Source organism: Amblyraja radiata, chromosome 47 (genome assembly GCF_010909765.2).
Source record: "Amblyraja radiata isolate CabotCenter1 chromosome 47, sAmbRad1.1.pri, whole genome shotgun sequence".
NCBI classification, from domain to species: Eukaryota; Metazoa; Chordata; class Chondrichthyes; order Rajiformes; family Rajidae; genus Amblyraja; species Amblyraja radiata.
Window position 1 is genome coordinate 3,886,035 of NC_046002.1, and position 16,660 is coordinate 3,902,694.

General features: G+C 52.9%; 1 protein-coding gene across 2 annotated transcripts in view; it reads right to left on the reverse strand.

Moving 5' to 3' along the window:
- The window catches only part of gba (glucosylceramidase beta), a 19,441-nt gene extending 3,112 nt beyond the window's left edge, over positions 1-16,329 (reverse strand). The window contains exons 1-9 of one of the 2 annotated variants that reach the window (XM_033015916.1): positions 16,268-16,329; positions 13,363-13,463; positions 11,438-11,629; positions 8,464-8,610; positions 7,602-7,735; positions 6,262-6,434; positions 5,126-5,363; positions 3,861-4,085; positions 1,505-1,668 (exon numbers count right to left, since the gene is read on the reverse strand). In XM_033015916.1, coding sequence (XP_032871807.1) covers positions 1,505-1,668; positions 3,861-4,085; positions 5,126-5,363; positions 6,262-6,434; positions 7,602-7,735; positions 8,464-8,610; positions 11,438-11,629; positions 13,363-13,423 — 1,334 coding nt within the window. In that variant the 5' untranslated portion in view covers positions 13,424-13,463; positions 16,268-16,329. Of the gene's footprint in view, positions 1-1,504; positions 1,669-3,860; positions 4,086-5,125; positions 5,364-6,261; positions 6,435-7,601; positions 7,736-8,463; positions 8,611-11,437; positions 11,630-13,362; positions 13,464-16,188 lie in introns of both variants that reach the window. The other variant, XM_033015917.1, reaches the window with a different exon arrangement.
- Between the last annotated feature and the right edge of the window lie 331 nt (positions 16,330-16,660).

The following is a 16,660-nucleotide window of genomic DNA, read 5'->3' on the forward strand; positions in this document are numbered from 1 at the left end:
GGGATAGAGAGAGGGGGGGAGAGAGAGAGGGAGAGAGAGAGGGGGATAGAGAGAGGGGGGATAGAGAGAGGGGGGGAGAGAGGGGGAGAGAGAGAGGGGGATAGAGAGAGGGGGGAGAGAGGGGGATAGAGAGAGGGGGATAGAGAGAGGGGGGGAGAGAGAGGGGGGGAGAGAGAGGGGGATAGAGAGAGGGGGATAGAGAGAGGGGGGATAGAGAGAGGGGGGATAGAGAGAGGGGGATAGAGAGAGGGGGGATAGAGAGAGGGGGGGAGAGAGAGGGGGGATAGAGAGAGGGGGGAGAGAGAGGGGGGATAGAGAGAGGGGGATAGAGAGAGAGGGGGGGGAGAGAGGGAGGGGGGATAGAGAGAGGGGGTAGAGAGAGGGGGGGAGAGAGAGGAGGGAATGGGGAGAGAGGGAGGAGTGAAAAAGTTTTTTCTCACCTCAGTCTTAAATGGCCTCCCCTTTACTCTAAGACTGTGTGTGGCCCCTGGTTCTGGACTCGCCCAACATTGGGAACATTCTTCCTGCCTCTAGCTTGTCCAGTCCTTTTATAATTTTATACGTTTCTATAAGATCCCCTCCCCCCTCATCCTTCCAAACTCCAGTGAATACAAGCCTAGACGTTTCAATCTTTCCTCACATGACAGTCCCACCATCCCAGGGATCAATCTCGTGAACCTACGCTGCACTGCCTCATTCACAAGGACGTCCTTCCTCAAATTAGGAGACCAAAACTGTACACTTTACTCCAGACGTGGTCTTACCAGAGCCCTGTACAACCGCAGAAGAACCTCTCTCGACTCCTTCATAAGACCATTCAGTCCATCGAGTGCTCTGCCATTCAATCCCTCATAGATACATAGAAAATAGGTGCAGGAGTAGCAGCCATTCAGCCCTTCGAGCCTGCACCGCCATTCAATATGATCATGGCTGATCATCCAACTCAGTATCCTGTACCTGCCTTCTCTCCATACCGCCTGATCCCTTTAGCCACAAGGGCCACACCTAACTCCCTCTTAAATATAGCCAATGAACTGGCCTCAACTACCTTCTGTGGCAGAGAGTTCCAGAGATTCACAAGATGTTTTTCTCATCTCGGTCTTAAAGGATTTCCCCCTTATCCTTAAGCTGTGACCCCTTGTCCTGGACTTCCCCAACATCGGGAACAATCTTCCTGCATCTAGCCTGTCCAACCCCTTAAGAATTTTGTAAGTTTCTATAAGATCCCCCCTCAATCTCCTAAATTCTAGCGAGTACAAGCCGAGTCTATCCAGTCTTTCTTCATATAAAAGTCCTGACATCCCAGGAATCAGTCTGGTGAACCTTCTCTGTACTCCCTCTCATATCCCCTCATCCTTCTAAACTCCAGTGAATACAAGCCCAGTCTTTTCAATCTTTCCTCGTATGACAGTCCCGCCATCTATTCCTCTCACGATTTTCAAGGTTTCAGATTTGCAGGGATTTCAAATGCCAAGGGGAACGTTCGTCTCCGAGCCTCTCTCACCTGAAGTGGGCCATGTGGTAAAACATGGGCTGCTTGTAGAACAAGTCCTTCTTCCGGTCAACAATCACCGGGCTGTCGGCAAAGTTCTTCACCCAGTTCGGCCCCCCCTCCAGGTCCAGGGCCATGTTCCAGTCGGTCCAACCCGTGACAAAGTAGTTCAGGTCCTGGGGGGGGTGAAGTCAAGTCAAGTCAACTTTAGTCAGACCAAAGGTACACAAAAAAGCTGGAGAAACTCAGCGGGTGCAGCAGCATCTATGGAGTGAAGGAAATAGGCAACGTTTCGGGCCGAAACCCTTCTTCAGACTGATAGGGGGTGGCAGGGAGAAGGAAGGGAAAAAGGAGGAGGAGGAGCCCGAGGGCTGGGGGATGGGAGGAGACAGCTCGAGGGCTAAGGAAGGGGAGGAGGCAGCAAGGGCTAACAAAATTGGGAGAATTCAATGTTCATGCCCGCCGGATGCAGGCTCCCCAAGCGGAATATGAGGTGCTGTTCCTCCAATTCCCGGTGTTGCTCGCTCTGGCCATGGAGGAGACCCAGGACAGAGAGGTCGGATTCGGAGTGGGAGGGGGAGTTGAAGTGCTGAGCCACCGGGAGGTCAGGTAGGTTCTTGCGGACCGAGCGGAGGTGTTCGGCGAAATGATCGCCCAACCTCCGCTTGGTCTCACCGATGTAGATCACACCAAGTCAGACCATCAGGGGGCGCCGGGGGGGGATGGCTGCCCTGCCGGCAGCCTGTTCATTTTAATTCATCTTTTGTTATTTTTAGTGTTGATTAAAAGTTTGATTTAATCTACTTCGATTTGTTTTATGTGGGGGGGGGGGGATCGAGGGAAACGTTTTTTTCCAGTTCTTACCTTCCCGGAGATGTGATCATTTTTCGGATCACGGCTGCGGCTCACCATCCAACATCGGGAACATGTTTCCTGCCTCTAGCGTGTCCAAACCCTTAACAATCTTATATGTTACAATGAGAACCCCCTCTCATCCTTCTAAACTCCAGAGTGTACAAGCCCAGCCGCTCCATTCTCTCAGCATATGACATTCCCGCCATCCCGGGAATTAACCTTGTAAACCTACGCTGGGCTCCCTCAACAGCAAGAATGTCCTTCGGCAAATTAAGGGACCAAAACTGCACACAATACTCCAGGTGTGGTCTCACTAGGGCCCTGTACAAATGCAGAAGGACCTCTTTGCTCCTATATTTGATTCCTCTTGTTATAAAGGCCAACAGGCCATTCGCTTTCTTCACTGCCTGCTGTACCTGCATGCTTACTTTCATAGACTGATGTACAAGGACCCCCAGATCCCGTTGTACTTCCCCTTTTCCCAACTTGACACCATTTAGATAGTAATCTGCCTTCCTGTTTTTGCTACCAAAATGGATAACCTCACATTAAACTTCATCTGCCATGCATCTGCCCACTCCCCCAACCTGTCCAAGTCACCCTGCATTCTCATAGCATCCTCCTCACAGTTCACACTGCCGCCCAGCTTTGTGTCATCTGCAAATTTGCTAATGTTACTTTGAATCCCTTCATCCAAATCATTGATGTATATTGTAAATAGCTGCGGTCCCAGCACCGAGCCTTGCGGTACCCCACTAGTCACTGCCTGCCATTCTAAAAGGGACCCGTTAATCCCTACTCTTTGTTTCCTGTTTGCCAACCACTTCTCTATCCACCTCATCTACTGCATCCGCTGCTCTAGATGTCAGCTGATTTACATCGGTGAGACCAAGCGTAGGTTGGGCGACCGTTTCGCCGAACATCTCCGCTCAGTCCGCAATAACCTACCTGACCTCCCGGTGGCTCAGCACTTCAACTCCCCCTCCCATTCCCAATCCGACCTCTCTGTCCTGGGTCTCCTCCATTGCCAGAGTGAGCAACAGCGGAAATTGGAGGAACAGCACCTCATATTCCGTCTGGGGTCCTTGCGTCCTTATGGCATCAACATTGAATTCTCCCAATTTGGCTAGCCCGTGCTGTCTCCTCCCCTTCCTTAACCCTCTAGCTGTCTCCTCCCACCCTCCCATCCGCCCGCCCTCGGGCTCCTCCTCCTCCTCCCCTTTTCCTTCTTTCTTTCCCCCACCCCCCATCAGTCTGAAGAAGGGTTTCGGCCCGAAACGTGTCGCCTATTTCCTTCGCTCCATAGATGCTGCTGCACCCGCTGAGTTTCCCCAGCAATTTTGTGTACCTTTGCCTACTTTCAATGGCTGGTGTACCATGACACCCAGGCCAACATGCCATCGTCAGGATGGCGGGATGTGGGAGGATGGTTGCGTTGCCCGGTAAAACAGCTGGCACAGCTGGACGGAGGCCGCAGGCTTTTCGACTCCCGCCCGCCACCTTTTGTGCCCACCTGGATGATGTCGTGACTGTACATGGCACCTCGCTCCCAGCTGCCCAGCTGCACCAAGTGATCCCAGGGCATGCTGCCCGTGCAGGCCTCCGTGGCGAACATGAAGTACTCCGGGAAGCGGGCATGGGTGGTGCCCAGGGTCTTGTCCGCAGGCGTCATGGCGTCCAGGTACCAGTGCACCGCGATCCCGTCCACGTAGCGAGCGGCCTGCGGGTCTCCCAGCACCTGCGCCAAGGGGAACAGGAGCCTTAAACCGGATGGTCTCAATAGAAATAAACAACAGGTGCAGGAGTAGAGGCCATTCAGCCCTTCGATCCAGCACCGCCATTCAATATGATCATGGCTAATCATCCCCAATCAGTACCCCGTTCCTGCCTTTTCTCCCCATATCCCCTGACTCCGCTATTTTTAAGAGCCCTATCTAGCTCTCTCCTGAAAGTATCCAGAGAACCGGCCTCCACCGCCCTCTGAGGCAGAGAATTCCACAGACTCACCACTCTCTGTGAGAAAAAGTGTTTCCTCGTCTCCGTTCTAAATGGCTTACCCCTTATTCTTAAACTGTGTGTGTGTGTGGCCCCTGGTTTTGGACTCCCCCAACATCGGGAACATGTTTCCTGCATCTAGCGTGTCCAAGCCCTTAACAATCTTCACCTATTCCTTCGCTCCATAGATGCTGCCTCACCCGCTGAGTTTCTCCAACATTTCTCCAGGCCCAGTGGTCTCACCGCGGAGGCCCAGTGGTCTCATTGCGGAGGCCAGTGGTCTCACGGCGGAGTCCAGGCGGTCTCACCACGGAGGCCCAGTGGTCTCACCATGGAGGTCTCACCACGGAGGCCCAGTGGTCTCATGGCAGAGGCCCATTGGGGCAGCAGGAGGCCCAGTGGTCTCACCACGGAGGCCCAGTGGTCTCATTGCGGAGGCCAGTGGTCTCACGGCGGAGTCCAGGCGGTCTCACCACGGAGGCCCAGTGGTCTCACCATGGAGGTCTCACCACGGAGGCCCAGTGGTCTCATGGCAGAGGCCCAGTGGTCTCACCATGGAGGCCCAGGTGGTCTCACCACGGAGGCCAGGTGGTCTCACTGCGGAGGCCCAGTGGTCTCACCATGGAGGCCAGGCGTTCTCACTGTGGAGGCCAGGCGGTCTCACGGCGGAGGCCCAGTGGTCTCACCATGGAGGCCCAGGTGGTCTCACTGTGGAGGCCAGGTGGTCTCACCACGGAGGCCCAGTGGTCTCATCACGGAGGCCCGGCAGCCTGGTTTTCTCACCACGGAGGCCCAGTGGGGCAGCAGGAGGCGCTGGTCGTCGAGCATGAGGAGCCGCACACTGCGGTGGGGCCCACTGCGCAGGGCCGGGCCCAGGTCCCGTGCGATGAAGTCCCTCTGCAGCTCCGGCGTGAAGCCCAGGCACTGGAAGTGGTAGCCAGTGAACATGCCCGCCGACGGCTCATTCTCTGCCGTCACCGCCCAGAAGGTCAGGTTGTGGCGGGAATACTCGTCCAGGAAGCTGTACCGGGAGAGGGGAGAGAGGGGGGGAGAGAGGGAGAGAGTCCAGTCAAGTCACATTTATTTAGATACTAGCAATGTCACAAAATTTTGAGAGTTAGGGGGAGAGAGGGAGGGGTAGAGAGAGGGGGGAGATAAAGGGCGGAGTGAGAGGGAGGGGGAGAGAAATAACATAGAAACATAGACAATAGGTGCAGGAGTAGAGGCCATTCGGCCCTTCGAGCCTGCACCGCCATTCAATGTGATCATGGCTGATCATCCAACTCAGTATCCTGTACCTGCCTTCTCTCCATACCCCCTGATCCCTTTAGCCACATCTAACTCCCTCTTAAATATAGCCAATGAACTGGCCTCAACTACCTTCTGTGGCAGAGAATTCTACAGATTCACCACTCTCTGTGTGAATAATGATTTTCTCATCTCAGTCGTAAAAGACTTCCCCCTTAACTGTGACCCCTTGTTCTGGACTTCCCCAACATCGGGAACAATCTTCCTGCATCTAGCCTGTCCAACCCCTTAAGAATTTTGTAAGTTTCTATAAGATCCCCCCTCAATCTTCTAAATTCTAGCGAGTACAAGCCGAGTCTATCCAGTCTTTCTTCATATGAAAATCCCGCCATCCCAGGAATCAGTCTGGTGAACCTTCTCTGCACTCCCTCTATGGCAATAATGTCCTTCCTCAGATTTGGAGACCAAAACTGTACGCAATACTCCAGGTGTGGTCTCACCAAGGCCCTGTACAACTGCAGTAGAACCTCCCTGCTCCTATACTCAAATCCTTTTGCTATGAAATGACGTAAGCGGCCATTTTGTCTCCGTGTGTAGTCTAGGCGGCCATTTTGTGACCGTGTGTAGGCTAGGCGGCCATTTTGTGTCCGTCGTGTGTGACATGAGCTCACCGGATGAAGTAGTTGGCCCAGGCCTTGTAGTAGGGGCCGCCCGGGCTGCCTCTCAGCGTGCCCTTCCCGATGGTGGAGTTGCTGGTCTTCATCCAGGCCGGAGAGGTCCAGGGGCTGGCGAACAGCGATACGGGACGCCGGGACAACCTGATGGCCGCCTGGATGAGCGGGATCTGGGTGGGAAAAGTGTGGAACGGCCATGAGACCGGCTGTTGGATGTGGGGGGGGGGGGGGGGGGGGCAGGGTCTTAACGCACATCACGCTGCCTCGGCAAGGCCAGGGCGGGGGAGGGAGGAGTGGTGGAGGGGGGAGGAGGAGGAGGAGGAGGGAGGAGAGAAGGGGGAAGGAGAGGAGGGGGAAACATAGAAACATAGAAAATAGGTGCAGGAGTAGAGGCCATTCAGCCCTTCGAGCAAATGCTGTTGCCTGCAGCCATACATGTAATAATAACAACACACAATAAACACAAATTAACATCCACCACAGTGAGTTCACCAAACACCTCCTCACTGTGATGGAGGCAAAAGTCTTAGAGTTACTGTCTCTTCCCTCCTCTTCTCCCTCTGCGCCGAGGCGATACCCCACCGGGGGATGGTATCAGTCCCGCGGTTCAAGTTCCGCGGCCCGGGGGTGGTCGAAGCTGCCGCCCTCCAGTCCAGCGGACGCAGCTGTTGCAATGGGAGCTCCGGAAAACAGGCACCAGCCTGTGACCTGTGAGCTCCCGACATTGTCCTCCACTGGCCCGCGGCCGAGCCCCGGATTCAAGTTGCCGCCGCCAGAACGCCGCCTCAGCCGCCGGAGCACCGTCTCCGCCCCGCACCGGGCCGCCCACACGGCACAGTTTAAGGACATGGCTGATCATCCAACTCAGTATCCCATCCCTGCCTTCTCTCCATACCCCCTGGTCGCTTTAGCCACAAGGGCCACATCTAACTCCCTCTTAAATATAGCCAATGAACTGTGTGGCCTCAACTACCTTCTGTGGCAGAGAATTCCACAGATTCACCACTCTCTGTGTGAAAAATGATTTTCTCATCTCGGTCCTAAAAGACTTCCCTCTTATCCTTAAACTGTGACCCCTAGTTCTGGACTTCCCCAACATCGGGAACAATCTTCCTGCATCTAGCCTGTCCAACCCCTTAAGGGGGAGGAGAGGAGGGAGGAGTGGTGGAGGTGGGGAGGAGAGGAGGGGGGGAATGGGAGGGGGGAAAGGGAAGGTGAGGAGGAAGGGAAGACAAACAATTCATCATTCAGGGGGGGAGAGGGGGCTGGGGATGGGGGAGGGATAGAGGGGGCTGGGGAGGGGGTAGGGAGGGGGGGGAGGGAGAGGAATAACTCACCTTCATTTTCGTGTCCTCCTCAGCCAGGCTGAAGTGCTTCAGACCCAGGTCGCCGGGATGATCATCATACGTGTACACGCGTGTGGAGAAGTCGCAGCTGGCCATCGGCACACGGATCACGTTGTACCCGATCCCTGGGGGAGAGAGGGGGGGGGGGGAAACGATCGCACGCCGGGCATCACTGGGACCAGAGGAGGGTGGGGGAGAGAGAGGTGGGGGGGGGGGAAGGGAGGGAGGGAGAGGCTGAGAGGAATGGAGGGAGGGAGGAAGAGAGGAGGTGTGGGGGAGGGAAATGAGATGGGGGGGGGTGCGCAGGGAGGGAGGTGGATAGAGGGAGGGAGGGGGAAGGAGAGTGAGGTAGAGGGAGGGAGAGGAGGAGATGAGGGAGGAGGAGATGAGGGAGGGGGAGGAGGATGGAGGGAGGGAGGAAGGGAGAGGGAGTTTGAGGCAGGGAGAGGGGGCATCGAGCGATGGGGAGAAGGCAGGAGCGAGGGAGAGAGAGGTGGAGAGGGGGAGGAGGAGATGAGGGAGGGAGAGGAGGCTGGAGGGAGGGAGGAAGGGAGAGGGGGTTCGAGGGAGTTTGAGGCAGGGAGAGGGGGCATCGAGCGATGGGGAGAAGGCAGGAGCGAGGGAGAGAGAGGTGGAGAGGGGGAGGAGGAGATGAGGGAGGGAGAGGAGGATGGAGGGAGGGAGGAAGGGAGAGGGGGTTCGAGTGTGGGAGACGGGGACGGAGGGAGAATGGGATGTACGGAGGGAGCGAGGGAGGGAGGGACTGAGGGGGATGGAGAGGGAGAGAGAGAGACCTCAGTGCAAGGTCCATGCACGACCAGCCAGGAGGCACCGTGAGGCACAAACTGCCTACCTTCGTCACCAAAGTAGGACTTGAGGAGGTTTTCTCGTGAAGCCGGAGAGAGGGAGAGGATGTTGATGGCGGCGGCATCGGTCATGGCGCCCCCAAATCCCTTTATCCACTGGTGTTTCTTCCTCACGTCCAGAGTCAGCTGCAAGTCTGGGAGAAGGGGGGGGGCAAAGAGCAGGAAGATTCAAGGGGCCTGTCCCACTTGGAAGACCTAATCCACAAGTTTAGAAGACAATAGACGAGTTGAAAAAAATGTCAAGGTCGTGTTGACTCGCTGAAGTAAAAGACCTCGACCTCCTACGACTATGTCTACGACCTCCAACGACTATAGGGCCTGTCCCACGAGCATGCGACTGCATGCGGCAAGCTCGACCTAAAGGGCCAGGCCCACGAGCATGCGACTGCATGCGGCAAGCGCGACCTAAAGGGCCGGTCCCACGAGCATGCGACTGCGTGCGGCAAGCTCGACCAAACCAGAAGCCGGGGCCGCGCGGAGTTCGAGTGAGCGACACGAAGTTCGAGCGAAGTCCGCGGGAAGTCCGTGCGTGACGTACGCCGCCGTGAATTTTTGAACACGGTCAGTTTTCGGAGCCCTGCGCGATGTCGGGACCGGCTCCAGCGATCGAAGTGGGACCGGCCCCCGCGAGGCCGTACGAGGCTCAAGCGACCACGTTAGGTCACGCTTGCCGCATGGAGTCGCATGCTGGTGGGACCGGCCCTCTAGTCTACGACCTCCTACGACCCCTCTCGACCTCAGTCTTCCACTCCTAAGTCCAAATACGACTAGCTACGAGTGGAAAATGATCACATGATAAAACTATCATGATAAAACGTCGCCTATTTCCTTCGCTCCATAGATGCTGCCTCACCCGCTGAGTTTCTCCAGCACTTTTGTCAACCTTCGATTTTCCAGCATCTGCAGTTCTGAAAAAAGTTACTTTAATAACAACTAAGCAGGTTCGCTTCTTAATAAACAGACAACACACAAACTGTTTGGTCGACCAGTTCAAAACTTTACTTATTATCGGCCGATGGAAGGGAGGGAGAACTCCAGTCACGTGACCAATGTAGACACTTCACTGTCCTCATTCCACTTCTCTGAACAACAGAATTACATCGTATTATATAGTGTTTTTTTGTCATCTTAGCACATTCCACAGACATTAGTCATGGTCAGAGGTACAGGAGAATAAAGGTTTCTACAGAATGCATCACAGCCTGTCTGTCTTTTAATTTTTTTTAATTTTTTGTCTAGTTAAGTGTAGTTGTTTGTGTTTTTAATACTGTTTTTAACTGTGTATATGAGGGGGGCAGGGGGAAACTTTAAAACATCTCTTCCCTGCACGGGAGACCCGACTTTTTTCCTGTCGGGTCTCTGTTTGCGTTGGGGCCTAGCACCGTGGAGCGGCCTCCAGCCTGAACGACCTGGGGGCTCCAGTCACGGAGCTGTGGACTTACCATCATGGGGCTGGCCGGCATCGGAGCGTGGGGAGCGGTGGTGGCCCGACCCGGAGCTCGGAGGCTCCAGCTGCAGCCGCAGGTCCGGTGGACTGGAACATCGGGAGCTCGCCGGGTCCGGGTGGTGACCGCTTTTCGGAGCTCCCGCAACGCGACTTCTCCCGCCCGTGTCGCGGGGTTGGGACGACCCGGAGCGGGACCCGTGCATTGCCCGGCGCGGCTTTAATGGCCGCAGGACTCACCATCGCCCGCCGGGGGCTCCAACTTCGGGACTTTTAGAGCTGGAGCTGGGCCGTACATCGCCCGGCGCGGCCTAAAATGGTCGTGGGACTCACCATCGCCCGCCTGGGGCTTCAACATCGGGAGAAAAATGTTGCAGGGGAGAGAAAAGACTTTGCCTTCCATCACAGTGAGGAGGAGATTCACTGTGATGGATGTTTGTGTAAATTGAATTGTTTGTTTGTCTTGTGGGAATTGTCTCTGTTTGTATGGCTGTGGAAACGGAGTTTCGTTTGAGCCTCACTGAGGTTCAAATGACATGTAATAAATATTCATTCATTCATTCATTCATTCATTTTGTCACAATCCCTTAGATCAATCTAGCTTCTCCTCTCTCGTCATCTCCTCCCTCATAAACATCGGACACTTGGTGCCAGGCATGCCTGGAGCGGCATTTCCTGAGGGGACCGCCCGGAGCCTCGGCATCGGCGGCGGCAGAGCTGCGGGTCTGAGGACGGCGGTGCAGCGCTGGAGCGCCATTGCGGGGCGGGCGGTGCCTTGCCTGGGTCGCCGCGCTGGAACTCCGGTGAGCTGGGACCGGCGTTAAAAACATCGCGGAGCTGCGGCGCTGAACTTACATCGGGAGCCTGGGATCTCGCGACGAGATCGCCAGTTGAGCTCCATTCGGCGCGGCCTTGTCGGCTCCGGAAGCCACGGTCTCGAGTAGGGAGGCGGCCGTTCCAGGGTTCCCATGCCGCTGAGAGGACTCTCCCGACGCCGGAACATCATCACCCGGCGAGGACGGCCTGGAACATCGGGCCTCCGTAGAGGCAACTGTGGAGGCCTCAATAGGCCCGACTATGGGTGGACATTGGGGATGGGACTGGACTTTGTGCCTTCCCCCATAATGGGAACCATTGTGGGGGGATGTTTTTATGTTAAAGCTATTTATTATTGTTATGTTTGTATTCTTTTTTATGTGCTGCATTGGCAAAAAATAATTTCACTACATCTAGGTGTATGTGACAATAAATCAACCTTTGAACCTTTGACCTCAAAGAGATCAATCTAGCTCCTTCTCTGCTTCCACTCTCGTCACTTGGGAGACAAATGTTAGAGTATTTATTATCTCACACACGGCAAGCCTAATTTGAGACTAAATATAAGCTGTAAGGTAGCCCAGGAACCAATTTAATATCTTCTTATATTTTTAACCAAATTCGGCTTTATCAGTTCCTCCCACCTGGGGTAGATAAAGTTCTATCGTAACGTTATCGGAATAAGGAGGTGCAGGCTGTACCTTGGCCTTTGGCGCTGGGCTGGACCAGCCCCCTCGTGAGTTGGAGTCGTTTCCCGGCCCTGCTGGTCTCGTACAGTAGGTAGCGACCCTTGGCGGGCACCACCACGGGCTCCATGGTGTCACAGTACGTGGCGTTGCACACGCAGACCGCGGAGGTCCAGCCGAAACTCTGCGCCGCGCACGGCAGCCCGGCTGGAAAAGCGAGAGGGAGGAAGACTGTCAGTGCCCTATTGTCCCATGTGGAGATCGACAGGCAATTGTAACCACGTATTGTCTTTCCGCTGACTGGTTAGCACGCAACAAAAGCTTTTCACTGTACACATAGAAATATAGACAATAGGTGCAGGTGTAGGCCATTCGGCCCTTCGCCGCCATTCAATATGATCATGGCTGATCATCCAACTCAGTATCCTCCTGTACCTGCCTTCCCCCTCCTCTCCTTCCCCCTCCTCTCCTTCCGTAGGGGGAAGGAGAGGAGGGGGAAACATAGAAACATAAAAAATAGGCGCAGGATTAGGCCATTGAGCCCTTCGAGCCTGCACCGCCATTCGATATGATCATGGCTGATCATCCAACTCAGTATCCCATCCCTGCCTTCTCTCCATACCCCCTGATCCCTTTAGCCACAAGGGCCACATCTAACTCCCTCTTAAATATAGCCAATGAACTTTGGCCTCAACTACTTTCTGTGGCAGAGAATTCCACTCTTGGTGTGAATTTTGTTTTCTCTCATCTCTGTCCTAAAAGACTTCCCCCTTATCCTTAAACTGTGACCCCTTGTTCTGGACTTCCCCAACATCGGGAACAATCTTCCTGCATCTAGGGCACACAAAAATGCTGGAGAAACTCAGCGGGTGCAGCAGCATCTATGGAGCGAAGGTAATGTTTCGGGTCGAAACCCTTCTTCAGTCTGAAGAAGGGTTTCGGCCCGAAACGTTGCCTATCTCCTTCGCTCCATAGATGCTGCTGCACCTGCTGAGTTTCTCCAGCATTTTTGTGTACCTTCGATTTTCCAGCATCTGCAGTTCCTTCTTAAACACTTCCTGCATCTAGCCTGTCTAACCCCGTGAGAATTTTGTAAGTTTCTATAAGATCCCCCCCTCAATCTTCTAAATTCTAACGAGTACAAGCCGAGTCTATCCAGTCTTTCTTCATGTGAAAGTCCTGCCATCCCAGGAATCAGCCTGGTGAACCTTCTCTGCACTCCCTCTATGGCAAGAATGTCTTTCCTCAGATTAGGAGACCAAAACTGTACGCAATACTCCAGGTGTGGTCTCACCAAGTCACAAGTGACAATAAACTGAACTAGGCTCGACTGAACGACATTTTCTCTGCACCCTCTCCAAAGCCCTCACACGCGCGGCCTTCCTGTGATCAACTGAACACATTACACCAATTCTTAAATCCTTACATTGGCTCCCTGTATGTCAGAGAATTGATTTTAAAATCCTGCTGCTCACCTATAAATCACTACATGGTTTAGGGCCAAAGTATATCACTGACATGCTTCCACTATATAAGCCTTCTAGACCGCTAAGATCTTCTGAAACCAATCTGCTAGTGATTCCCAGAGTAAATACAAAACATGGGAAAGCAGGATTTAGTTACTATGCATCAAATAGCTGGAATAAACTTCCTGAAGGTTTAAGACTTGCCCCAACTTTGACCACTTTTAAAACAAGACTGAAAACTTTTATGTTTACTTTAGCTTTCAGCTAAATCTTAATTACATTGCACTTTTAACTTTTGCACTTTTTATAATGCATTTTTAATTTTGCTTTTCTTTTCTTTTAGTTCTTCTATTTTATTTCATTTTATTATTTCATTTATTGTATGACATGTTTTTATGTGAAGCACTTTGAGTCTGCCTCGTGTATGAAATGTGCTATATAAATAAAGTTGCCTTGCCTTGCCTTGCCTTTTACCTGTAACTGGGAGGAGAGCCCAGAGAGGAAGAAACGCAACGGACCACCACAAAGACGACATCTTGGAGAAAGAAACTGCTCAGGCTCACACTTTCTTTGCCCTGAAAGAAAGAATAAAATAGACAACGGCAGAGAGACATCTTTATCATCAATAGTCAATTTTACACAAAAGTGTCTGATTCACATAAAATAACTTAAGGGCAGTCACGGTGGCGCAGCGGTAGAGTTGCTGCCTTACAGCGAATGCAGCGCCGGAGACCCGGGTTCCATCCCGACTGTATAGGGCTCTGGTGAGACCACATCTCCTCCCGCCTAGATTACTGCAACTCTCTTTACACTGGCATCAGCCAATCTTCCCTGTCCCGCCTGCAACTGGTCCAAAACGCCCCAGTGTGCGAGACTCCTGACGAGCACCCGAAAAAGGGACCACATCATCACCCCGATCCTGGCGAAACTCTCTCCACTGGCTCCCTGTGCGGTTCCGTATAAACTTCAAGATCCTCCTCCATGTCTACAAAGCCCTCAATGGGCTTTCACCCACCTACATTAAAAGTCTTCTCACTCCACCTCCAGGTCCCTCAGATCGGCCGACTTGGGGCTGCTGAATATCCCACGGTGTAGGCATAAGCTCAGGGGCGACCGCGCCTTTGCGGTTGCAGCTCCTAGACCGTGGAACAGCATCCCCCTTCCCATCAGAACTGCCCCCTCCATCGACTCCTTTAAGTCAAGACTAAAATCTTATCTATATTCCCAAGCCTTTCCTGACGTCCACTGAGCGAGGGTTATATGTATATATGTATGTAGTTTGTTTGTTTATACTATTCTTATAACAAATGTAAAGCACTTTGGCCAACGAGAGTTGTTTTTTAAATGTGCTATATAAATAAATGTGACTTGACTTGATATCTGGACTATTGTGTACAGTTTTGGTCTCCTAATTTGAGGAAGGACATCCTTGTGATTGAGGCAGTGCAGAGTAGGTTCACAAGATTGATCCCTGGGATGGCGGGACTGTCATATGCGGAAAGATTGAAAAGACTAGGCTTGTATTCACTGGAGTTTAGAAGGATGAGAGGAAGGGATCTTATAGAAACATATAAAATTATAAAAGGACTGGACAAGCTAGATGCAGTAAAAATGTTCCCAATGTTGGGCGAGTCCAGAACCAGGGGCCACACACAGTCTTAGAATAAAGGGGAGGTCATTTAAGACTGAGGTGAGAAAAACCTTTTTCCGAAGCCTCGCGCGTGAGTATGCGCCGAAAAATTGTCCCCCCTAACCGTCCCCTCCATGTTTTGATAGCGAGTTCCGCTCTTGCCTATGTGCAATGACAATAAAAAAAGATATTCGATATTATTATGTAGACAGACACAAAAAGCTGTAGTAACTCAGCGGGACAGGCAGCATCTGTGGAGGAGGAATGGCCGACGTCTCCAGACCAAAAAAAGGGAATCATCGGCTCTAACCTCCCCACCATCGAAGGGATCTATCGAATTCGCTGCCTCAAAAAGGCAGCCAACATCAACAAAGACCCACACCACCCTGGCCACGCGCTCATTTCACCATTGCCACTGTGAAGTCAAAAGTCAAAGTCAATTTTATTCGTCACATGCGCCCGAAGGTCCAGTGAAATGAATTTGCCAGCAGTGATACACTTAAAAAGGAGCACACCATACAATAGACAATAGACAACAGGTGCAGGAGTAGGCCATTTGGCCCTTCGAGCCAGCACCGCCATTCAATGTGATCATGGCTGATCATCCCCAATCAGTACCCCGTTCCTGCCTTCTCCCCATATCCCCTGACTCCGCTATCTTTAAGAGCCCTATCTAGCTCTCTCTTGAAAGCATCCAGAGAACCCGCCTCCACCGCCCTCTGAGGCAGAGAATTCCACAGACTCTTATACACAATAAGATTTAACACAAACATCCACCAACAGCATTCTTCACTGTGGTGGAAGGCACAAAGTTCAGCCAGTCCTCCTCCTTTGTCACAGGAGGTACAGGGACGCCCAGGTTCAGGAACAGCTTCTTCCCGACAGTCATCGGGCTATTAAACACGACAACAAATAAGCTCTGAACTGCAACAGACTATTATTATTATTATTACACCATATTGGTTATTTATTGACTATGTGTGCATGTGTATATACACACACTGAACTTTTTTCTCCCGTTATAGACAATAGACAATAGGTGCAGGAGTAGGCCATTCGGCCCTTCGAGCCAGCACCGCCATTCATTGTGATCATGGCTGATCATCCCCAATCAGTAGCCCGTCCCTGCTTTCTCCCCATATCCCCTGATTCCGCTATCTTTAAGTACTCTATCCAGCTCTCATGAAAGCATCCAGAGAACCTGCCCTCTGAGGCAGAAAATTCCACAGACTCACCACTCTCTGTGAGAAAAAGTGTTTCCTCGTCTCCGTTCTAAATGGCTTTTTCCTTATTCTTAAACTGTGTGTGTGTGACTACCCCAACATCTGGAACATGTTTCCTGCCTCTAGCGTGTCCAAACCCTTAATAATCTTATATGTTTCGATAAGATTGCCTCTCATCCTTCTAAACTCCACAGAGTGTACAAGCCCAGCCGCTCCACATTCTCTCAGCATATGACAGTCCCGCCATCCCGGGAATTAACCTGGTGAACCTACGCTGCACTCCCTCAATAGCAAGAATGTCCTTCCTCAATATGTACTATGTTTATATTTTCTGTTTTCTGCCTCTGTACAAGGCTCACTGAAGGTTCAGGTCAGGTCAAGTCAACTTTACTTGTCACATACACATACAAGGTGTTGCAGCCAACCTCCCCCCACAGGTACCTCTACCCATGAATAAAATGCCCCCTGTGGATCCATAAGGTTATTATTGATGGATGTTAGAAAGACAAAAGCAGCCTCTTGTTACCTGTTTGACCCAAGTGGGCAGCCTCTCAGCCTCACGTGACCTTGAGGACCCCCCCTCCTGCCTCCCCGCCCCCTCCCTGTACCACGTGACAGCTAGGCAGCGGGTCCCGCCCCTCCGCGACGTCATGTAGTTCCCGCCCACCGGTTGACTGGCGGGCGGCTGAGCCTACCGCAGGGGAAGCAGCATCCGCCCCGCCCCCTCCCTGCACCACGTGACAGCTAACAGCGGGTCCCGCCCCTTCTCTACGTCATGGAGGGGTTGACAGGCGGGCGTCTCGGCCTACCAGAGGAGGCGCAGTATCCGCCCCGCCCCCTCCCTGTAGCACGTGACAGCTGGGCCGTGGGTCCCGCCCATCCCCTAAGTCATGAAGACCCCGCCCACTGGTTGACTGGC